The sequence below is a fragment of the Hyla sarda genome, chromosome 9 (assembly GCF_029499605.1).
Source record: "Hyla sarda isolate aHylSar1 chromosome 9, aHylSar1.hap1, whole genome shotgun sequence".
Taxonomy (NCBI): domain Eukaryota; kingdom Metazoa; phylum Chordata; class Amphibia; order Anura; family Hylidae; genus Hyla; species Hyla sarda.
The window spans coordinates 50,832,363-50,856,992 of record NC_079197.1 but is presented as its reverse complement, the minus strand read 5'-3'; the positions used below and the strand labels follow the sequence as shown (position 1 = coordinate 50,856,992).

The window sequence follows — 24,630 nt, the reverse complement described above, 5'->3', positions numbered from 1 at the left end:
GCACGAAGGTGACACAGTTCTTGATGTCAACTCTGCTTCTCCACGCCTTACTGTGCCTGTGCGGATATCTGCCTCTACCTTCTCCTTCTCTACTATGCTCTTCTTGGATTCCGGATCTGCAGGAAAATTTTTTTTGGCCTCTCTCATCAACAGGTTCTACGTTCCTGTGACCAGTCTCGCCAGACCCCTCTACATCTATTGTTTTTACAATAAAAGATTGGACTGTCTCGTACGTTTCCACACAGAACCCCTCCTAATTTGCATCGGACCTCTTCACGGAAAAATTTAGTTTTTTTTTCTCAGGTTCTTTGGCCCCAAGAAGAGGGGGAGACCCAAGGGGGGGGGTACTGTTACGCCGAGCGCTCCGGGTCCCCGTTCCTCCCCGGAGCGCTCGCCTCATCTTCGTTGTTGCAGCGCCCCGGTCAGATCCACTGACCGGGTGCGCTGCGGTCCCGCCTTCAGCCGGGGTGCGATTCGCGATGCGGGTAGCGCCCGCTCGCGATGCGCACCCCGGTCCCCGTACCTGACTCGCTCTCCCTCGGTCCTGTCCCGGCGCGCGCGGCCCCGCTCCCTAGGGCGCGCGCGCGCCGGGTCTCTGCGATTTAAAGGGCCAGTGCACCAATGATGGTGCCTGGCCCAATCTTCCCAATTAGCTTATTGTGTTCACCTGTGCACTTCCCTATATCTAGTCACTTCCCTTGCACTTCCTTGCCGGATCTTGTTGCCTTAGTGCCTAGTGAAAGCGTTCCCTAGTCTGTTCCTAGTCCGTGTTCCTGACCTCCTGCCGTTGCCCCTGACTACGATCCTTGCCGCCTGCCCCCGACCTTCTGCTACGTCCGACCTTGCTTCTGCCTACTCCATTGTACTGCGCCTATCTTCAGCATCTTCAGCAGCCAGAGAGGTGAGCCGTTGCTAGTGGATACGACCTGGTCACTACCGCCGCAGCAAGACCATCCCGCTTTGCGGCGGGCTCTGGTGAAAACCTGTAGTGGCTTAGAACCGGTCCACTAGCGCGGTCCTCGCCATCCCTCTCTGGCACAGAGGATCCACTACCTGCCAGCCGGCATCGTGACACTCCCATTCTTTGCTGCCTATTATTTTTAAGGTATATATCATTCTTTTATATTTCCATCTTTTTTTAAGCTTACGTCCCTTGCGCTTCCGCGCTCCATTCCTCCCTATATCGTGTTCTACTGCTGGTGCGTTTATTACGCACCCTCCAGGATCAACAAGTTCGAGGAGTAGCCATTACTCATTCTTTAGTCAGCTCATGTTATTTTACAGTTATACACCTTTTTTTTTCTTTCCTTTTCTCTTGAAAGGAGACTATTCATCTTTCATTCATTCACTAAATCAAGTGGAAGGGCCCACAATCACTCAACTTCCATTCCAACATGGGGGAGAGGAGAGGCGGGAGAGAGAGGGAAGATTAGAAGTGACAAGAGAGGGGAGGAGAAAGAAGAAGGGAGAGAGGAAAGAAAGAGAAAAAAATAGAAAGAAAAAAATAGAAAGAAATAAAAAGAGAAAAAGAAAGATTAATAATAATAATCCCTCCCCATCCCTTCTTACAATCTCTCCATTCAATCCATTCCACTATATCATATCATTAGGAAGGGAGAAAAAAAGGGAGAAGGGAGAAAAAAAAATACCCTATTATCTAAGACTCTCCATTACTAGACACAATCTCTCTCTCTCCGTCATACCTTTAATCCAGTTATCCCAAATTACATGGAATTTTGACAAACATCCGGCCTTGGCTGCCCAACAAAACTCAAAATTCATCATCTTACATACTGTACATACTGTAGCGTTAAATTCATACATTTTTGGGACTTCTTTGGACATCCAGTTTCTTGCTACCAATAGTCTGGTTACAAATTGCACTTTCCCTCTTGAAATCTTATGCATCCTTCTTCCTTCCGTTCTTCCTCCCCCTAATTACCAGGTTGTCAATTTCTCTAACCTTCCCTCCATCATCCATATCACCTTCAATCAGAATTCCTTGAGCATCGGACAATCATAATACATATAGAAAAACCCCGTTCCTTCGCTCTCACATCTTGGGCACTTATATTTTTTGGATTTGTCTATTTTTCCCAAAAGTTGTGGCGTATAATATAATCTATGTGTTATAAAAAATTGTGTAATCCTATGTGAACTATTTTTAATACTGTTCAAACTCTCTTCCCAAATCACCCTCCATTCCTTCTCCTTGTCCTATATCCTTTTCCCATTCCTTTATACTGAAGTGCCTCATTCCCTGATTTTTAACATCCACCATTATTTTATACATCTTAGAAATTATTTTTTTTATCCGTGCCCTCCCTTAAGACCTTCGTTTTCAAACATTCGTGAATTCTTAACTCCTCTTTCTTATCTATTTTTTCACTGCCTCCCCTAACTGTGCGTATCTAAATAGCAACATCATATTGTTAGGAATTTTATATTGTGCACTCTGCTCCTCGAATGAAGTTGTATTTACCCCAAAATCGCCACTCCTGATCCTCAAATTCTTTAAATTTTGTGTTATTAAATAGTCTTGTGCAATCTAGTGAGCCTTCCACCTTCATTATTTTTTTCTTTTGCGCCCATACTTTATCCACCATCTCCCCTATAGGCTCCTTTCCCCCCAACTTGGATTCTAAAAATTCTCCCATATCTTCGCACACATCCTTTTTTTCTTTTACCATTTTAGCAAAGGAGTCTGTTTCCTTCCATTTCTTTACGTACCTTAACTGTGCTGCTATGCAGTATAATCTGAAGTCTGGAACAACTAGTCCTTTGTTTATCTAGTGGCATTAATACAGTTTTGTTCCAGTTTATACTCGATCCCATTTTATTCCCAAACTCCTCAATTTCCTCTATAATCCCCTCTAACGCCTGTTGGTTGCGTATTCCGGATATAAAGCAAAATATCATCTGCAAAAAATTATATTCTGTCCTCTGTCCCCTGACATCCAAACCCCTCCGCTATCTTCATGTTTCTAATTCTTGTTGCCAATAGTTCAATATATAGGGCGAAGATTTGGGGGGACAGAGGACAGCCTTGTCTAGCTTCTCTGGTTAAATGAAATCCTTTTGACTGAACCCCATTTACCAGAACCACCGCCTTGGGGGAGTCATACAAAATTCCCATCCATTTAATAAAATATTCACCAAATCCATATCCCCTCATTACAATCCAGAGGTAGGAACACTCCACCCTGTCAAAGGCCTTAACAGCATCCAATGACAGGATGGAGCGCCCCCCCGCCCCCACGTTCCATTTGCAGATTTCCAAACAATCTTCTCACATTATGCGCCTTGGTTCTTTCACTCATAAATCCACGTTGATCATTCGATATTAGCAAAGGCATTACCTTTGCCAATCTGCTAGGGTCTTTGCCAATATCTTCAAATAGGTATTTAGCAGCGAGATTGGTCTATACGCATCGGGCTCTTGTTAGTTTTTCCCAGGTTTGAGAATCAATGTTATCACTGCCTCCTTCATTGATGGGGTTAGTATTCCCCTCTTTAGGATGTCTCTGAATAATTTCACCAATCTGGGGACAAGAACACTCTCATACTTTTTATACAGTTCGAATGGTATCCCATCCGGGCCTGGGGCTTTTGATCTGGGTTCTTCTTTTACCACTTTCCACACCTCACTTTTTAAGATCTCACCCTCCAGCATCTCAACAGCTTCCTTTGTTAATTTTGGAAGTTCACATTCATCAACATATTTTTGAATGTCTTCTTGTTCTACTTTTGTTTGTGAGGTATATAGCTCTTTATAAAATTCTAGAAAGATTTTTGTAATTTCTTCCTGTTCTCTTACAATCCGTCCCCCTTTATCTTAGACGGCTGCTATTAATATTTTTTCTTTTTTTCGTCTTTTATAAGCTTAGCCAACCATCTTCCTGGCTTTCCCCCTTCTAAATATCTCTTCTTCTCTGACTGAAACATAGTTTTTTTTTTTTTGCTTTCACTGTTAATAGCTCTTTAAACCTCCCTATTGCCTCTTCCCATTCTCTTCTATCCTTTTCTAGTCCTGTTTCTACAAAGTGCTGTTCTGCTTCCTCTACTTCCCTTCTCATCTCTTCTTCCTCTATCTTAAATCTTTCCTTCATCCTTACAATTTTTTCTTTGCAGATGCCTCGCAATACCGCCTTAATAGCATCCCAGACCATCCCCTCTGAAGCTGTATAATTGGGATACCTCCTTTATCATTGACAAACCGACATAGTTCCTTAAAGGGGTACTCCAACCCTAGACATCTTATCCCCTATCCAAAGAATAGGGAATAAGATGTCTGATCGCGGGGGTCCCGCCACTGGGGACCCCCGCAATATAGCACGCAGCACCCACCTGTTACTGCTCCGGAAGCGCTGGAGGGTCTGGCTCCCGACCACGGGAACGGAAGATAGTGACGTCACGACTCCACCCCCGTGTGACATCACGCCCCGCCTCCTCAATGCAAGTCAATGCATGCTATATTGCGGGGGTCCCCAGCGGCGGGACCCCCGGGATAAGATGTCTAGGGGTGGAGTACCCCTTTAAATACTCCTGATGAGAAGGGGGGTGGCACATAGATGAAAGCAAACAGCAGTCTTCTTCCCTCTCAATATAATACCAGAAATACGTATCTTCCTTCTTTGTCTACTTTTGAGTTTATCACTTCTACCTTCAACCCTTTGTGTATTAACACACTTACCCCTCTAGAATAGCAAGTATGTGTTGAGTGAAATTGCTTTGCAATCCACCTTCTTTGCAAAATCTGGATTTTATCCTTTATTAAGTGTGTCTCTAATAGACAAATAATACCTGGTAGATATCTATCCATCACTTTATAGACCGCCGTCTGCCTCTCCCTATCCGCCAGCCCCCTTACATTCCAAACTAATACCTTCATTCAAGTATTAGTAAAGGGAGAAAAAGAAGAAAAAAAAAAACACCCGCCCCCCCTCTGCCATCCCCCCCTCCTTTGAAATTGCCAAGAACATTTTCCGACAATTCCTCTTTTTCGAGCCCCCCTCCCAGCCAGCCATCTTATCAATTTCTCCCATTTCTCCCCTTAAATTACATTAGTATATTTATTTATTGAATTAATTATTTATTTACAGGGGAGATTAGTTTATTGCATTTTACCTGAACCCTTCCTTTTCCAGCCACTCATTTACTTCCTCTACTGAGGCAAAAAACCACGACCTATCTTTATATACCACTCTGAGTTTGGCCGGAAATAATAGTGAGTACCTGATATTTGCTTCTCTTAACCCCTTTTTGACATGTATAAAACTTAACCTCACCTGCTGTGTTGCCCTTGAATAGTCTGCATATAACATTATTTTATTACCATTAATCTCTTCATCTGCTTCTCTGGCTGCCCTCAAAATTACATCTCTATCTGCCGCCGATAGCAACTTGACTAGAATTGTTCTTGGATGGGCCCCTGGTGGAGGAGGTTTTGACGGCACCCTGTGCGCCCTCTCTACTTCAAATAGATTAGAAAGACTTTGTTTATCAAAAACTATTTATATCCAACTTTTAACAAACCGTCGGCAATCCTCTCCTTCTAGTTTTTTTGGGATCCCAACTATTCTTACATTTGATAGTCTTCCTCTATCCTCTAGATCTCTCACTTTGTCATTCAGTTCCTGACACATCCCTGGCAATTTGCCCACCTCTTTCTCTAGCTCATCTGTCTTATGTTCTATCCCTTTTGCTTTATCTTCTACCTCATTCAGCCTTTTCTTTAATTTTTTGGAAGTCCTGTCTTAATATTATGGTGTCCTGTCTTACTTCCCCTACCTGATTATCTTCTTCTATCTCCTCCTCAGAATTTTACGCTGCTATTACTCTTTTCTCTCCCTTACCTTTCTTCCAAAAACCACCCCACCAGTTGATCCCTCTGTCCCTTCCGCTATTTACCACAACAATTAACCTCAGTCACCGCCCGTCACTATGAAGTCATACAATCATACATTAGGTATTCGAGTACAACACCAGAAAAAACACCAGAAAAAAAGCTCTCTATCCAAATCCTTAGCAGTATATAATTTCTAGCCAGGAGTTGCTGTTAATGCATCAACATCCAGTAGAGAAAGTGGGAGAAAGAAAGGTTATGGCCAGTTAAAAGCAGGATTAATAGGTAGTTAAGGCACTTAAAGAAATGTTAAATATTATAGCCAAGCAGTAGGAAATGGATAATGGAAATGGATAATAAAACATCAAAGTCTGATATTGAATGTTTTACGCAGGACTGTCCCCAATTTAAAAAATAAAATAAAATTAATCCTATATCAGCGTTCTTCTTTTGTTAGGAATCGGGGGTGGCAGAATAGCTTATATGTTATAATTAGAGAGGACCTTGAACTGTATCTATTTTTGTCCCCCGTAACCCAATTTGGATTCCAAGAAGCAAAATGGAACAAAATTCATCTAAATTATGATTTTTCAATCTCAGCAATTCTGGTCATATCAGATCTCAGTCTAATTTCATGGCTACATTTGGAGCTCCGCTCCTCTCACCAGTCACGATTCTAGATGCCCGGCGTCCCACGTGTTCACGGACTCCTCCACAGCCTCCTCCGCTCCCCTTCTCCCCGCCGTATCATGACTGCAATCAGTCACCTCCTCCTTGCTCCACTCCGTCACGTCTCCCTCACTCAGCCTCCTCCCATAGACATGAATGGAGGGGGGCGTGGCGTGACGTCACTTCCCCAGTCCCGGAAATCCGGAGGTTTCCGAAACTGGAGATTCAGCACCCGCATACAATGCGGGTGCTGCAAGGAGATCGCGGGGGGTCTCAGCAGCGGGCCCCCCCGCGATCAGACATCTTATCCCCTATCCTTTGGATAGGGGATAAAATGTTTTTGCCCGGAATACCACTTTAACATTATTATTTTAGCGTTTTAACCAATCTACTACTTATTTTATCCTAACCAGAAGTACAGTTTAACCAATAGGTCCTCTGGTAGGATCACCCACATGACATCTCTGCATAGAAAAATACTATTTAAGTCCTAATAATGTATCACTGCATAACATAACTAGGATATCCTTACTGTCATACCTATTAGTATATATAATTATTATTCCCTCTGTTTTTTTTTTAAATGTTCCCACTCGTTTTACTGTACCTATTTTAATCTTTACAAGTCCCCAACATATATCAATAACGAAGACTTAATGAAAACTGCCACTGTAATATTCATAATGTAACTAGTCCAGCCAGACTTATGTGAACAAGCCGCTACGCACGGAAGACCTGTACGATCCCTGTATCATTGGGATGGTCATCACTAGTATTTTTTGCAGTTGGCGCCTGCGCAGTGCTGCCCACCAGTGTCTATCCACACAGTCATCATTAATATATTTTACTTCTAGGGCATGCGCTGGAGCAAGGACTGGCGGTCAGGCACGGAGAATACAAGCACATCTAAGCCGCGCCCCGCTCTCTATATTTTAATCACAGAACCCTTTGAGTCTTTTTATTTGCATGTTTAAAACCAATTATCAATGTGCATATTTATATTTTAGTTCAGTGTATACATAACATCTGGCAAACATCAGGATTACAATCCCACGCCCAGGGGACGGTATTATTGTACTCCTTGGCACCAAAAGCCCTTTATAAGCAGACATTTTTACCATGTATGTATGTATGTATGTAAGCCTGTTTTACCTGATGAAGAGGCATGTGCTAGCCTCGAAAACGAGTGGATTGCGCTACTGATCGGGCTTTTTCCTGCACCTCATTCCATTATTTAAAGGGGTACTCCGGCGCTTAGACATCTTATCCCCTGATCTTCCACGCCACACCCCGTTAAAATCAGTCCCCGGAGCGTGTTCGTTCCGGGTCTGATTACTGTCGATCACGGGGCCGGAGCATTGTGACGTCACGGCTCTGCCCCCGTGTGACATCATGCTCCGACCCCTCAATGCAAGCCTATGGGAGGGGGCGTGACAGCTGCCACGCCCCCTCCCATAGACTTGCATTGAGGGGACGGGGCGTTACATCACACAGGGGCGGAGTCAAGACATCATGATCTTCCTTCCCGTGGTCGGGAGCCAGAACCTCCAGCGCTGCCGGAAGCAGATACAGGTGGGTGCTGCATGCTATATTGCGGGGGTCCCCAGCGGCGGGACCCCCGCAATCAGAAATCTTATCCGCTATCCTTTGGATAGGGGATAAGATGTCTAGGGGTGGAGTACCCCTTTAAAAAATGGGAAAAGGGGGGTGATTAGAATTTTTATTAGGGGAGGGATTTTTTCATATTTTTGTAAACATTTTAATTTATTTTAGGACACATTTTTTGGCCCCTCTAGGGACCTATCATAAGCTATCAAATGGCTTACATAGGTCAATGTAATGCTATTGCATTACATTGATCTATGAAATCTGTGCTCAATTGCTAACAGCTGCCTAAGTGAGCCCTAAGCAATATCAGAGCCAGGGAAGACGCCGAGGAGCAGGTAAGATCTCTGGCTTCCCTAGCAACCCATAGCCCTAGGCTATGGGACCACTAGACATCAGGGAATAGTGGCATTTAGTGTTTAAATGCCGTGATCTGTATAAATCACGGTATTTAACCAGTTAAATGACGGACCTCGGCATGATCGCCGAAGTCAGTCATTACCGGCAGATGTCAGCTGCTGAAAGCAGAGAAAATCTCCTGGTCATGACGTGGACCTGACCCGCGGGTCCCCGTCATGTCCGCCTACCCGATCCATGATGTACATGGGTTGGGAAGGGGTTAAACTAATCATCCAGACATTTTGCTTATGGCTAGATTTACACTTGATAACAACTGTGTAGATAAGTAGACATCCAGACTGATGCTCATATAACTTAAACCTGTAATAATTTCTTCAATTTCATATAAATATGAATAATCATAATAATTATCTTTAATAATATCCATTTGTCAGCTGGGTTGCACTGTTCCAAATTTATTCTTCCTTATTCATAATCTTGAATTTTAGGTTCCCTCTACTTGACCTGGTTTGCCTTAGTGGAATACTGTTTACTACACTCTATATTCTGTCAATGGACAGCTAATTCAGAGTTCACAGTTTACAGTTTCTCTGTAGCTCCACCACAGGGCATATAAAGCATTACACAGTGCCCATTTAAATCTGTGCATTATACAGGACAGGATTGGTCCTCCAGAGGAGATATTCTTTGAAGCCTTGTTTCATGTAAGAGAGAAGAAGAGGATCCTGATCATGTATGTGAACTCAAATTCCCTAACAGGTTCTTTGGCAATGGGCTTTATAGACTGGACAACCCCTTTAACTACAGTTCATCTACAGTGCCAATGATGCAATAACCCACTGATAAAACTGACATTTTTCCTTTGTATTTTGAAGGATCTGCTTCAGCATATGTTTGAAGAGCAGCTTCTGTGAACACAGGAAATAAGTAGCAAAAAAACCTTTGTGTAACTGCTTATGAAATCAGTAGGGAACAACCACATTAAACCTGACCAAACCATTAGGAAAACATGTCCAAACCATTAGGTATATATGGCTTGTGAGAGTTTTTAAAGGTGAATCATATTTTCATTAAAATCATGTTTGGTACAATGTAAAACTACAGCAGCCAAAACATAAAAGCAATAGTGATTGTAATGAGCTATATGGTCTATTCATATACAAAAAAGTCCCCCATAGGGAACCCAGGGTATTGAAATAATAAATTCCAATTCCCTTCAGGGTTAATGACCCATCCAGGACTAAGACCCACTACTAGGGTCACCCCTTTAAAACTTCACTTTTATTTATTATTTAAGATCAAGAATCAGTGCAGAAATAATACAAAAAAAGAAGGTGTTTAAAAACACAATATATAGGAATTGGATTGGTCCAATAATGGCTCCACTATTTCTGTTTCAACCAAGGTTTATATGTTAGGGACTCTATTATGTCATTATTCTGGGTCCTAAGACTCCATTATTTCAACAATCCACATAACATGCAGCCCCCTCTGTTGTATCCTCCAATTCCTATAATTGCTATTTAAAATATGTTGCTCCCTAGCATCCCCCCGACGTTTCGCTGGGGAGACCCAGCTTTATCAAGGTATAGGACACTAATGCCGGGAGTGGGTAGTCGCTGTAGTATATATCTCCTCTGTTTGTAGGCGTGGCCACTCTCGGACCTGCTTTAGCCAATCAGGGAATGCCACATCACCATTCCGTCTCTTAATTATGATTCTACATCCTGTTACCTTTTGTGTTATTTCTGGATCCCTTCCGGGTCATCCAAGTCATATGATTTCTATTACCATCATTAGCATATTTCCTATTGTTAGAACCTATCAGCGTTCACGTTTCATACCTAACCCTTACCTGTTTCCCGTTCATCATCCAATCCAAACTGGATCATCCACCTTCATATACCCCATGACCAATTTTATTCGTCAGCTCAGGCATGCGCATTGCAACTCCCGTCCTTTCCCTTCTGTCTATCCACGGCTTTTCTCTATAGTATTTCCGGCGCATGCGTACTGGATTCTGCTTCACTCAATCCCCATAGTAACATGTAAACTAACTCACTACGCCTGCGTGACATTCCCCCAGTCTCTCTATGATTTTGGCTAGTCTCTATGGTATCATTGACGCATGCGTACTAGATACTGAATCCGCTCCATCTCCATGGTAACATATCAACTAATTAACTGCGCTTACGATGCAGTCACCAGGTCTCTTGTGGTATATACATCTTTAGTAACATACTAAACGCCGACATACTCGCATACCCCTCCGTTCCGTCACTATGGTTACCATACAACAGTCTCGCTGCATCTACGCTCTCTTCTCCAACTTCACGATCCTTCCCAATTCATCACCATGGAGATCAGATTAGGGATATTCTCCTTTCTATTGCATGTTCTATACGGAGGTTAGTTTTATACCTAAATTATATAGTAAAGAAGGGGGTTCCTTGCATTAATGCTATTTATCTCCCCTCTATAGCTGAAAATGTGGTCTATTCACACATACGGTTTTCTGAGCAGATTTGATGCGCAGGATTTTCTGCTGCAGATTTCAATGTAAACTGAATGACTGAACACAGCTAGAAATCCTCTCCCATCAAAGCTGCGCAGAATACCGTATGTGTGAATACACCCCATAGGCACCAATTCACATCAGGTTTCAAAGCTGTGTTGTTGTCAGGTGTCGGGAAACCTTTAAAAAATGTATTCTGACATATACCGTGTGTACCTGTGGTGAAAACATCTCAGCTTCAATTCACATTCTAAACTGCTGACACTGATAGCTGTTAGGATAAGGAGACGCATGGTGCCTTTTTTTTTTTTTTTTTTTTACATCTGTCTGTGTCACTAGGCCCCTGAAGTGATGGGAGCTAAGATGCTTCCTCCCATCCCCATCCCAGTCAGAGCTTAGCTAAAGAGCTAAGAAGTATTTCCAAACCTTGTTCCTGCGCTGTGCTGTGTGCAGGGGGAAACAGGGACAGGTTTGGGAGAGGAGGCATTCTAATCCTCAGCACTTTAGGGGCTTGTGAACGCCTCTTTGTCTCTTGGCACCAGAGAATAAAAGCATTTTTCTACATAGAAGCACAGACAGATATATGAAAAGTACCATGTGTCTCCTTGCCCTAACAGCTACAGTATCTAACAGTGTCATCAGTTAGGTTCATGAATTGTAGCTGACAGATTCCCTGTAAGGGTAGGGTCAAGGGTCACAGCTGGCTGTCTGTGCATGGTGGCCTCATGACTTTCCTCTGACAGTTTCAGGGAATGGATAGATCTAGCATGTTCAATTTTCATGCTTTCTCTCGTGATAGGCTGATGCTGGTAGCCGCTTTCTTCCCTATAAAACCACATGCATGTTTGGCCAAGCCAAGCATATATGTGTATGGGGGAATTGGAACAAATAGCTGTTAGCCAAATCAGTGTATGGCCGACTGCTATTGAAGGTGGCCATCTTAAGACAAACTGGTTGCTTGGTATACTGCTATTTGCTGCTTGCTCTAAACAAATGAAAGAGAAATATTTTCAGGACAAAAATGTGTTTGGTTTTGCCCATAACAACTGATCACAGCTCGGCTTTAATTTTACCATAGTTCGTTATGATATGAAAGCTGAGCTGTGATTGGTTGCTTTGGACAAATCAGACATTTTTTGTCTCAGGCAGAGTGATAAATCTGGGCCGATTGCATTAAAAATGCCGCAGACGTACTCACAGGAAGCATGGCAAAGATATGTGTGACTACTTCCCCACTAGTCATGTCCCTGCACATCAGTCCTAAAGTTCTTCTTATAGAGTCTGGTTGGGTAAAAGTAAATGCATCCAGGGAACCTGTAAGGGTGGTTTCACACTGCGTTAGCAAAATTCCTGACGTATACATCCGACATATACTTTTATAGATGCCTCTGGTAGAAAAAAAAACAGAAAACAAACAAATAGACCCCACAGTATACTGTGTGGCATACGTTTTTTTATGGTATACAGTAGGGCTGGGCGGTATACCGGTTCATACCGAATACCGAAATTTTTGTTCTGCACGATGTTAATTTTTCCCCATACCGCAATACCGGTTTGGCCCCTCCCCCTCGGGAATGAATGAATTATCAGCCCGCCGCGCTGTCCCCACATCGGGGAACTAATCATATGTTACCCGCCAGCGCTGTTCTGCTCCCCCCCAATTAATTATCAGCCCAGCGGGGTACTACTCACATATGTCACCCGCAAGCACTGCCCTCCTCCTCTTTGTTGTGGGCCACCGGCGCTGGAACTCTATACTGTACGCCAGTGGTCTCCAACCTGCAGACCTCCAGATGTTGCAAAACTACAACTCCCAGCATGCCCGGACAGCCGTTGGCTGTTGGGAGTTGAAGTTTTGCAACAGCTGGAGGTCCGCAGGTTTGAGACCACTGCTGTACGCTGTATCCCTATGCCCAGGTTGCAAAAGATAAACAAAATAAACTTTTACTTACCTACGTCGGCCTCGCGCTGTTCCTGGGGACTGGAACGTCGGACAGCCATCAGCCTATCACCGGCCGCAGCGATGTCCCTCCCCGGCCAGTGATAGGCTGAGCCCACTGCCATATAAGAAGCCGGCTTCTTACATGACAGTGGGCTCAGCCTATCACCTGCCGGGGCGGGACATCGCTGCGGCCGGTGATAGGCTGACGGCTGTCCGATGTTCCCGTCCCCAGCGTAAGGCCAACGTAGGTAAGTTAAAGTTTATTTTGTTTATCTTTTGCAGCCCGGGCATAGGGATACAGCGTACAGCAGTGGTCTCAAACCTGCGGACCTCCAACTGTTGCAAAACTACAACTGGCTGTACGGGCATGCTGGGAGTTGTAGTTTTGCAACATCTGGAGGTCCGCAGGTTGGAGACCACTGGCGTACAGTATAGAGTTCCAGCGCCGGTGGCCCGCAACAAAGAGGAGGAGGGCAGTGCTTGCGGGTGACAAATGTGAGTAGTACCCCGCTGGGCTGATAATTAATTGGGGGGAGCAGGACAGCACTGGCGTGTAAAATGATTTGGGGTGGGGGGAGAAAGAAATACCGTTATATACCGTGGAACCACCATAAGTTTCCAAAATACCGTGATACTCATTTTTGGTCACACCGCCCAGATCTAGTATCCAGTTCAATGGAAGAGTACACAGGTCCTCACTATTGCATCCAGCAAACCCCGCCGCATATGTACTGAATGGATGACATACGTCTGTTGTGTTTATGGGTACATGGACCTCTCAGACCCTTTGCACCAGTTTGGCCTAACACCGTGTGATCCCAGCCTTACCCACCACAGGTTTCCCATGCATTAGATTTCATCAGGGTGATGCACTTGGAGTTGTTAGAAAACATTCTTCAGCTTCTCTATGCCAGAGATAAAGATTTGTTTAGAAGAATAAGTTATCTGCGGGGATTCGGTGAGAGGTGTATGAAAATGACAATATAGCTGGAAGCTAGAACTATACATCCTGTTTTGTAATGTTTCCTTTTCATTCCTGGAATTCTTGGCCGGGAAACTGTATCTCCACTTTATTTCTGTATGATTATTGTTTGGTTGTTGGTTTAACCCTGCAACATCCTCTGGAACATTTTCCCATAAATCAGCTTCTCCTAGTTCTGGTAATGGCCAGCGGTTGGCCAGCGGAATGTCAGAGAGGGATGGATGTGCAAAAATGCCACTGGTTAGGATATATCCATGCTGGATTAGTGGCAGCTCTAAATATAGTTTGAGGAAGAGAACCACCCATTGTCTTGTCCTTGGTTAACAAATATCACTATTCTACTCACAGAAATTTTTTAAAGGGGCTGTCCAGCTTTAATACATAGAGTTTAATACACGATAGTCAAAAATAAAATCCTGAAAAAGTTGCAGTGTGTTGTAGATCTGTGCCACTTCTTCAATTAAACAATTTGTTTGACTTCTATCCAAAAGGAGAAATCCGTGTCTGCCCAGGGGCACAGTGTGGGCAGCTGTAGATGGCTGTGCGTACACTTTGTGCTTTCCTGTTGGCAGCTTAGTGAACATAGTGCACTGTCACAGTAATCATCATTTTTGCTAACTTTCTTCAGACTTTGGTTCTACTGTGGAAATACTCTTAAAACTTAGGCCACACCTCCAAGACTCCTGTTAGGAGCAACAATAAATATAGATGTAGATAAATGTGTGGTGTGCTGGTGGGGATGTAGGGTAGGTAGGGTGTAGCTGTGCAGTGATGAAAGTGTGTTGGATTAACCCTTAACTGTCGTGATGCCAGGGTGCGGGTTCTTCCTCTATATCTATATATCCTACCGCCAACCGTCCCAGGAACAATAGGGAGGAATAAAGGATTGTCCACAACCTTTAGGTTTAGTGAACTGGAAATAACTTTACTACAACTTTTATGCAGGTTAACAGGAGTAACAGTCTTTACAGAGGACCGGACTTTAAGTTCCTCACAGTTGGTTGGGACCTTGTAGGGAATAAGCTCTAAGGCTTGCTTTACACTGTTCCACTGAATTAAGGGTTTGGATTTAGGTTCAGTAGTCACGTAAACTTAGGATTGAGTTTAGTTGAACTCATGGTTTGGTATTCGGCTGAAGTTAGCAGGCTTCAGGCCTAGATTTTTCTTGGAGGTATGCACGGAGCATCTCTCTCTCTGCTAGTCCGGAACCCAAGAGAGCATGGGGAGAAGAGAGCGATTATTGGATACAGCACCCTTATATGGCAAGGGGCAGACTCATAGCTTATTGGTTCCCACCAACTGTCAGTCCATTCACAAAGCATTGTGGTACATCATGTGACCCACTCACGTGACCTGGAAGGTCCTTAAGCTTAACCTAACAGTAGGCTTAGTAGTCATGTGACCTAAGGTCCTGGAAGTACTATACATATATAAATTATATACAAATTATATACATCAAACACATAAAATTAAATAAGGAAGAGGCGACAAGGGGTTATCCCACTAGGAGGATCCTAACGGTATGCAGGAACTCTGACTTTGGGGACTTACCACACAAGATACGGTATAACATACGGTAACGGGACACCACAAATGGTACTGTGATATCACCAAATAGTGCTTTCATACACTGCAAAATGAATGGTACCATACAGAGGCCAGTGAATAGTGGATAGTACTTCTGAAGAAAAGTGGGTACAGTGCGACATGCAACCAGATAGATAATAAATAGTTCCATACAGTGCCCAGATACATACTATGGCTTACAAATGACTCCCCAGCTGAACTTTTGCTTCTTTATGTTGGCAGAACCCCACACAAGGCATGATGTGGGCACACTTAATATGCCTCCATGACTTCTCAACTATTGACTTGAACTGCACAAGCATTGATGCTGCACATGCCCTAAACCTTTTTTTTTTTTTTACTTATTCTGGAGCATTGTTTCCCAACCAGGGAGCCTCCAGCTGTTGCAAAACTACAACTCCCAGCATGCCCGGACAGCCTTTGGCTGTCCGGGCATGCTGAGAGTTGTAGTGTTGCAACAGCTGGAGGCATCCTGGTTTGGAAACACTGTTCTAGAGTTTCCAGAATACTCACACAGGCTATTGTCGCACAGCGTTAGCAGTGCCAATTTACCATATTCAATGTAGAAGCTCCAGGCATATATGGTAAAAAATAATTATAGATCCATATTACTAGACATAGGCCATTTTGGACTCCATTTAGGTAGTTTTTGTTGGGGTTTATATCGCCCTGTGTAATAGATCCAGCTATCAGCCGATGGAAAAAATGCTTGTTCATTAGGTGTCATTTTGATGGACCAAAAAAGCCTCAGAGCAGCATGCAGCCAACGAAGCAATGGGTCACACCAACAATCAGATCAGTTCTACGAGCAATTTGAATGAAGAATGGGTCCTCTGAATAAAACTATAAAGCATACTTCATTTCATCTTTGTATTACAAATATTCATGCTGATGAACTTGTACAGTATTCTAACGCGTTTCAGACAAAATTGCTATTGTTCTCGCACAGTGGTTCCCAACCTGGGGTACAAGTTTTCCAGGGGGTACTTGAAATAAAAAATCAGTAATGGCGGCCGCAGCCACTAGTCACTGTTTCTAAAATGGCCAGGGCCACTTTGAAATGAGCCATGGCTTTTATTAAGCTGACGTCACCGCACTTAGGAGTGGAGCTGGAGGACAGCAGAAGAGATGCGTGGGTACCGCGCTGCGGTGGGCAGTAACTACCATTAGCTTTGGTGCTCCACTGCTCCTGCAGACTGGGGACCTACTGCTTTTAGCCATAGCAATAGGTCCCCAGACCAGAAGAGCACCAAAGTGAGACAGTATGGGGGCCTACAGCTATACATGAGGCCACAGATGAGGCCAAACTACTTTATGGGGACACAAAGTGGGAACTTTTACTGTGTGGGGCAATACACATGGGGAGTTTGTAAAGAGGGAGGTATTGTACTGGAGAAAGGGGCCAAAAATTTTATTCTGGTAGGTTCTGTGGATACATCTCTTGGCCAGAAGAAAACTTAATAGTGTTCAAGGCCAGACAGTGAAGAAAAGGAAAAGTAAACAACTCAGATCAGAGAAGACGTAATCTGTGAATCGGGGGAGAGGAGCAGGAGGCCTGGGGAGAGGATGTAGAGTGAAGTAAAGCATATGAATTATACTATATTCATTACAAAAATGTCTCTAATTTGGAGGTACAATTTTTGGAAATGGACTGTCCAGGGGTACCCTGGCAAAAAAAAGTGGGGAACCACTGCTCTAGGAGGTCAGTGCTCATTTACCAAGTTCAGTTTTCACTTTCCAAATGTAGACTGGTGGTGTGGGTAAGAAAACAACTCTGACTGAGCTGTAATACAAAAGGTCCAATAGTTCTTGCCTCTACATCCACCTAGGAGCCCTATAGATGTACCTATGGTTTTATGATTGGAGACACATGGGTGCCATGACTGCCCTAGTATCTGGATATTTCCATTTCAGGAAATTGTCCAAACCCAGGGAGCTGTGGGACAAATATTGATAATATCTGCCCCCTCCTATTGGTTGTTTCCCATCTACATCTAACCTAGAGACAACTCCTTAGTGTTGTCAGTTTCCCACAGCACCCCATGGATACCAGGACATTCACAAAAAAAAAAAAATTGACCACTTTTTGTCCCAGATTTGCCAGAGAGCCATGGTAGAAGGGCTACTCTGACTGACTTGGATCTAACTTCCCAAGTAGCCACCCCAGCTACTATGGCGCCTCTGGCCCCAACTTCGAGACCTACCCGTTCCTCCCGCCTGCTGGCTTGTCTGAGCCCCAGCACCCCTGTCAGCTCCAGGATGCCAGAGCAGAGCCAGCCACCCTCACTGCAACCACCTCAGCCCCGCCACAGCAAATGAGCCTGCATTGGCCCTAAGCACCGTCAGCTTCTCCAGTCACAGCTCCCTCCTCCAGTCCCCCCATTTATCCGCTCCACTACTGGTTCCCCATTGTTTTTCTTGCTGCTCCTCTCTCCTGCCGGAAGTGGGGTGGGCCCGAGCAAAGTGGGGCAGTGAATGATGCATCAGGGGCCCACAATTCAACTGTTACCCCTGGAAACAACTTCACAAGCAGAACCAATGTTTCCTCGAGCAACACCCCCCCCCCCTCACCTTTCCACCGCCCCTCCACGAAAAAGGGTATTATAGTTATAGGCCACAGTGAGGTGATCAGCTTGTAAATGATGAATATTTAGGTTGCCATGGTTTATTATACAGCACACATTGAGATGTGCTACTTGAAAACGCAGCTAGTTCCTGCGTCTATATGAATGGGAGCTGGCATGTGAAACATCATATTGCCTGGCCATACACAACATTCTGAGGTTTAGAAAGTATGCAGCAAAGGACGTGACCTGTATTAAAAATCATCTAGTGTTTATACTGAGCCTTGGGTACTCCTACAGTCCAGTAAATGGAAAGCTGTAGTGATGCGTCATGTCCGCTGTAAGTGTTCTCGACTTCAAGAGCACTGACGTGTGCTGGGGGATGACAGCTATACTAATGCCACCCTTATAAAAGTCTACTACAGTAACTAACAGTATAATGGCAGACATAACATTACACAGATAAAAGGAACATTATTAAAAGCAAAAAAAAAAACTTTAATAAAATTGCTTAAAGAGTAAGAATAAAATGGTATTACAGCAGAATAAACCTAATAGGGTGATGTTATTGGTGAAAATTCTCGTATACAGTAGTGGTTTATATATTATTGGGGTATTCCTGTCATAGACATTTATGGCATTTCCACAGGGTTTCACCTCTGGGATCCGTACCTGCACCAGGGGTTCCTGTTCTGGGGATAGTACTTATGAATATATGTAACTTTCAAACACTATTGTTAACCTTCCAGCAGTCTGTAGTAATGGTTTCTCTTGTAAATGTTCAGAAAACTCCTCTCCTCCCCAAAAAATCTGTGTAAAAACCAGTAAAAGACATGCAGGAGTGGAGAGAAGGGGGATGCAGCTGCAGCAGCTTCTCAGTCAGTGTTGCACCAGGGGACATCTGATCTGAAGTGCTATTATTGGCTGTGTTTCTTCACTTATGCCCCAGAGTCTTTTCTCTTCCTTCCTCTTATAGCTGGATCTGGTAAATGCTTGGATTATAGCAGCCATTTTTAGCAGATGAATGTAATTGCTGTATAACATCAGGAAGGATCATAAACTCAACCAGACCACTTTGGTAAAATACAAGCCAAGCCTTTGTGTCTCCTGGTCTGTATACGTTACAGGAAATGACTGATGGACTCTATAGGATCAGAATGGCTCACCAGGTCTTGTTTACACCATTTACATTTCTTCTGTGAGAAATGTCAACAGCTCAACTAGTGTATATATGCAGCTAGCCTCCAAAGCCTGTTCTAGTCTAAGAGGCAAACCCTGATCTGGTATGGTTTAAAAAAAAAAAAAATTATTAGACTGTCTTTTTTCCAAATACATGACATTTGACATTGGCAAACATTTATGTTCTCAATGGAGAGAAGAGGTTAAAGTCACTAGCAGACTCCTCCATTGGTGGCTTAATAATTTCCATTATTTCTCTTCCCAGCGTCATCTGTCGGGGCAGAGTCAGGAGGACTTCATATACTGCAGACAGCCAGTTCTGACAAAGTTGATTCAATTAAACGGGGACCTTAGTCCCAGATGTCATGCATTGTTGAATGTATTTGTAGTGTCCTGCCTTGGAACAATGGTTATTGGTGTCCACATCTCTTAGCATTGAATCATAGTAGGGCCCATTATATGTGTTCCCTCCTCTATGTACCTAAATAAGGTCTGTTTCAGATGGGCAAAAATGTCCTGGACCTCCTACAGTTCAACTTACTACATCACTATAAACCCTTTGTTGTTCCGAGTTCAGTAGTGTAAGGTATTGCAGCTGGAATATGGATTCCGAAACACAACCACATCTGAAACCAGCCTGAAAGTACATTCACACATGCTATATATGCTGCAGATACTTAGCTATATATGCTACAGATTCTTAGCTCCATTGTTTATAGGACTTTTTCTACTAGCAATATTTCATGTTACCTCTGATACTACAATAGAATATGCTGGCTCGGCTTATACTTGGAATAAAATCAGGGTCAGACAGAGAAGAGAACTTTTATATATATATATCTCAACTGGCTCCAGAAAGTTAAACAGATTTGTAAATTACTTCTATTAAAAAATCTTAATCCTTTCAGTACTTATGAGCTTCTGAAGTTAAGGTTGTTCTTTTCTGTCTAAGTGCTCTCTGATGACACCTGTCTCGGGAACTGCCCAGTTTAGAAGAGGTTTGCTATGGGGATTTGCTTCTAAACTGGGCGTTTCCCGAGACATGTGTTATCAGATAGGACAACCTTAACTTCAGTAGCTCATAAGTACTGAAAGGATTAAGATTTTTTTAATAGAAGTAATTTACAAATCTGTTTAAAATTCTGGAGCCAGTTGATATATATAAAAAAGTTTTTTTCCCGGATAACCCCTTTAAGTATTCTGTTCACATAGAGCAGTGGTCTCCAAACTGTGGCCCTCCAGATGTTGCAAAACTACAACTCCCAGCATGCCCGGACAGCCAACGGCTGTCCGGGCATGCCGGGAGTTGTAGTTTTACAACACCTGGAGGGCCACAGTTTGGAGACCACTAACCTAGAGGAAAAAAGAAGCTATTTTGGTGCAAGACTCGCCAACATCTGGGAATTTTTGTGCTATTGGTATATAAGAGTCAGACATTCTTATAAACAGCTCCAATGCCAGATCTCATTCTGCATATAATTTATCACATATTCTATGTATGCAACTCATACGTTACCCAAAGGCGGACACAAGCTGCTCCATATCCTGACTCTGTGTATTTAGGTGTTATTGATCTTGTTCTCCATGTCCAGAAGTACAAACATGGCATGTATAGGGTGTATCGAAGTGTCTATGAGGTTGTGTGTTCATTCACCTTTCGTGGTCTTAGATGAGTATATCAAGAACCTGCCTAAAAAGCAATCACATGTTATAATTTATTATAGTCAACCATCTATGGTCCGGAGTCCATTTACACACACTGCAGTACCTTTCTACATGCATTTCTGCATGTAAATCCGCAGCATCAAATTCACACCAAACCTTGCAGCTTTAGGGCATGTTCACACGGCAGAATTTTCATACAGGATTCCATGGAAGAATTCCGCCAGAAATTCTGCCGTCATTTACTGTCTATTGCTGTACATGTGATTCTGCAGTCCCATTCAGACAGCAGAATTTCTGCAGGGGCATTCTGCTGCAGAAATTCTGCACTCAGCAAAAATATACGACCAGTGTTATATTTTGCAGAATTCCACACCGGAATCCAACTGAAATCAATGGGGCTTGAATTTCAGCAGAATTCTGTTTTCTAAGAACACAGAAATTCCTTTAAAAAAAAAAAAAAAAAAAAAAAAAAAAAAAAAAAAAATTTGCAGCAGACCTCACCAATGTTAATAGGATCTGTGGGCACATTTTCCGTAGTGGGAATTCAGCTGCCCAAAATCTGTCACAAAGAGCCCACACTGTTTGAAACTCGAGCCCTTAAGGTACGTTTTAGAGGGTTTTCCACTGCATATTTGAAAGTGGGCGGGCTCTTCTCGGCTGTCCGCAGCAGATTTTCCGCGGCGGAATGTACACTGCAGAAAATCCGCCACAAGCCCCATTGAAGTAGGGACTGTGGTGGATTTTCCACAGTGTAAATTCTGCCGCAGAAAATCTGCTGCGGACAGCCGAGAAGAGCCCGCCCACTTTCAAATACGCAGCGGAAAACCCGCTAAAAAATCCGCGCGTGTGGACGTACCCTTAGAGTACGCACATGTGCATATATTGCTACAGATTTGCCGCTGCTGATTATACTACCAATAGGATAGGAAAACCAGCAGCTGAAAATTTTCTGCAAAATATGTACGTGTGAACGCACCACAGTGAACAATGCGCTGAATATCCACTCGGAAACTACGGGCAAACACTCCGCATGTTCCACATTCCACATCTTGCATGTTCTTGCCAGTGTTAGGACCGCTCAGAAATTCTCATCAGATGGCAGTGCATTTCCACGCCGAATCTGCAGAAACAATGAATCTGTTCTAAGCACAGTACAGCAGAACCCCATTGAAATCAATAGGACTCTAATTTAGCGGAATTTCACAGCAGAATATTTCTGCAGAATTTTGCTCTGTAATTCCGCTGAGTGAACTTGTCCTCAATAGGATTTTGTAAAACATACACTGAACCTTAGGCTTGGCTCCCACTGCTTTTATGTTGTCTGCCACAAGTACTCGTAAGCAACCCAGCAAGTACGAGATGCTGATGTATACTGTGGCGGACAACAATTGTGGCCATTAAAGGACATCTGCAACAAAAGGCAACTTATCCCCTATGTGAGCGGGTAATGCGTGTAGCGTTTACCTCTCAGAGGTCAACGGTACGCCCCCTCAACGCCCCCCATACAGTTCTATGGGAGAGGCACGAATGCTGTCTCCCCGCCTCTCCCATAGAGATCCGACCGCTGGGACCCCCCGCGATCTGCACGGGGACACAGCTCGTTCGTGCCTCCCCGCCTCTCCCATAGAACCGTATGGGGAGGGGGCGTACCGTCGACCTCAGAGAGGTTGACGCTTAGCGTATTACCCGCTCACATAGAGCGGCAATGCAGGGCCCTGTTTGGGAGATTGCGAAGGGTCCCAGCAGTCAGAACCCCCGCGATCAGACACTTATCTCTTATCCAGTGGATAGGGGATAAGTTGTCTTTTGCTGCAGATGTCCTTTAATTCCAGTGGCCCGGACGGAGTCACTTAGTGATTCAGCTCAGGCTGCTTTCTGCTGGTATAGGCTATATGATTCACAGAAACATTAAACGGGTTCAACGTTTCTCCAGACGCCGGAATCTGGATTTCCACGGCAGAAATTCTGCCATGTGCACAAGTGCAGCAGAAATCAATGGAATTTCCGAGAGGAATATTCCCAAAGAATTCCGCTCAGGAATTTCACCATTTGAACATGGCCTAAAGGTTTCTGGGTGGCTTAAAAAAAAGGATACTCACCTGCCTGCTGCTCTTTCGAGAGCACCCACCTCCCTGCTGCTCACCTTGAGATATCTTCATATGCACACTTGGCTCATCTGAGCATACATGTGTTCTGAATGAGAAGCCATTACGCAGACTCCTCAGGCAGAAGGCCCCCAAACACTGGAGTGACAGCATCACTCACTATCATTCCCAAATGACTACAGCCAAGGCTTCATTTAGTTTGCTTGCTCCTTTAGAATGACACAGTTTGTAGATCTGTAGAAACTACTTTTTTTTTTAAACATCCAATTGAAACAAAAAAAAACAACACACACACACACACACATATATATATATATATATATATATATATATGTATATATATATATATATATATATACCACAGTTGTAAAAAGACAATCAAAATCCCTCAGGTAAATGTGGGCTCGGTACTTGGATTACTGGTATTTGGGGGGGGCGGCGGCCCTTCTAATGTCTGTCAGTCCAGTCTGAGGGTCAAATTGGTTTGCCTCAGTGTTGGATTGGAGAAATTATTTAGGGATTTTCTGACTGAGACGATGAAATACATCCATACCATAAGAATTGGAAACAGCTGGGGAAGGAGGAGTGGGACTACAAGGTACTATCTGGGAGTGTAAAGAGCAAAAAAAAAAAAAAAAAAACAACATACACAGCCATTCATAAAGACCAGCAAGGGAGTGTGCCTGAGTCTTTCTTCTGGACTAATACACTAGTCATTGGTTTTCTAGAACATTTTCAATTAGTGCAACAAGAAGGAGGAGGCGCAGAGCTGCTGTTATATCATTGTGAATGAAGCCCTATATGTAATAAGGGTCATGCATCCTATAGGTGCCGTACATATATAACACAGCTCTTCTCTGTATTTGTGGATCTCAATACAGATTCCTATTTGTTTAGAGCAGTGTTTCCCAACCAGGGTGCCTCCAGCTGTTGCTGAACGACAACTCCCAGCATGCCCGGACAGCCGAAGGCTGTCCGGGCATGCTGGGAGTTGTCATTCAGCAACAGCTGGAGGCACCCTGGTTGGGAAACACTGGTTTGGAGGTTAGCAGACTGTTTTGTACCTCTCAGTTGTAAACTATCCAGATGTAGATCAGAGGTTTATGCTAGACATGACTGGCAATGAAGAGGTTAAAGCAACACTCTCCTTTTTTTTCTCTCTCTCTCTCTCTTCCCACCAGATGGGCTGTCCCAGGACTGCTAGGGTTGTGCATGGAACATTTGTTCTTGGAGGAAGGGAGTTTAGTGAGGTCAGTAGGGCCAGATGCTACTATTAGCAGGCTATGTGTAGGAGAGCTCCAACCTCTCCCTGTATGTTCTGCCTCTGTCCTCCCCAGGATTGTACCCCACACTGCTGGGGCCAAACCCATGCAACCCAATGAATAGGATCAGGACTAAGAGGAGCAAGAATGGTAAGACTAGACGAATCTCCTGCTTGGAAAAAATAGAATTTTTATATCCTATTGTATTTATTTTGCTTGTTCAATAATGAAACACTGTATGGGTGTCACAAAGCTGAAGTTATCTCAGCCTAGTTCTGATATTTCAATGTGTTATCTAAAGTTTATATAGGATTAACTTAGAGTTGTAAAGGTAAATGACAGATCTGGTA

General features: G+C 43.6%; 1 protein-coding gene across 5 annotated transcripts in view; it reads left to right on the top strand.

Moving 5' to 3' along the window:
- STARD8 (StAR related lipid transfer domain containing 8) overlaps positions 1-24,630 on the top strand; it is a 185,784-nt gene that overhangs the window by 93,132 nt on the left and 68,022 nt on the right. The window contains exon 1 of one of the 5 annotated variants that reach the window (XM_056539270.1): positions 24,284-24,430. The exons of the other annotated variants lie outside the window; for them this stretch is intronic. Coding sequence (XP_056395245.1) covers positions 24,397-24,430 — 34 coding nt within the window. The 5' untranslated portion in view covers positions 24,284-24,396. Of the gene's footprint in view, positions 1-24,283; positions 24,431-24,630 lie in introns of those variants that run through there. 5 annotated transcript variants of the gene reach the window in all.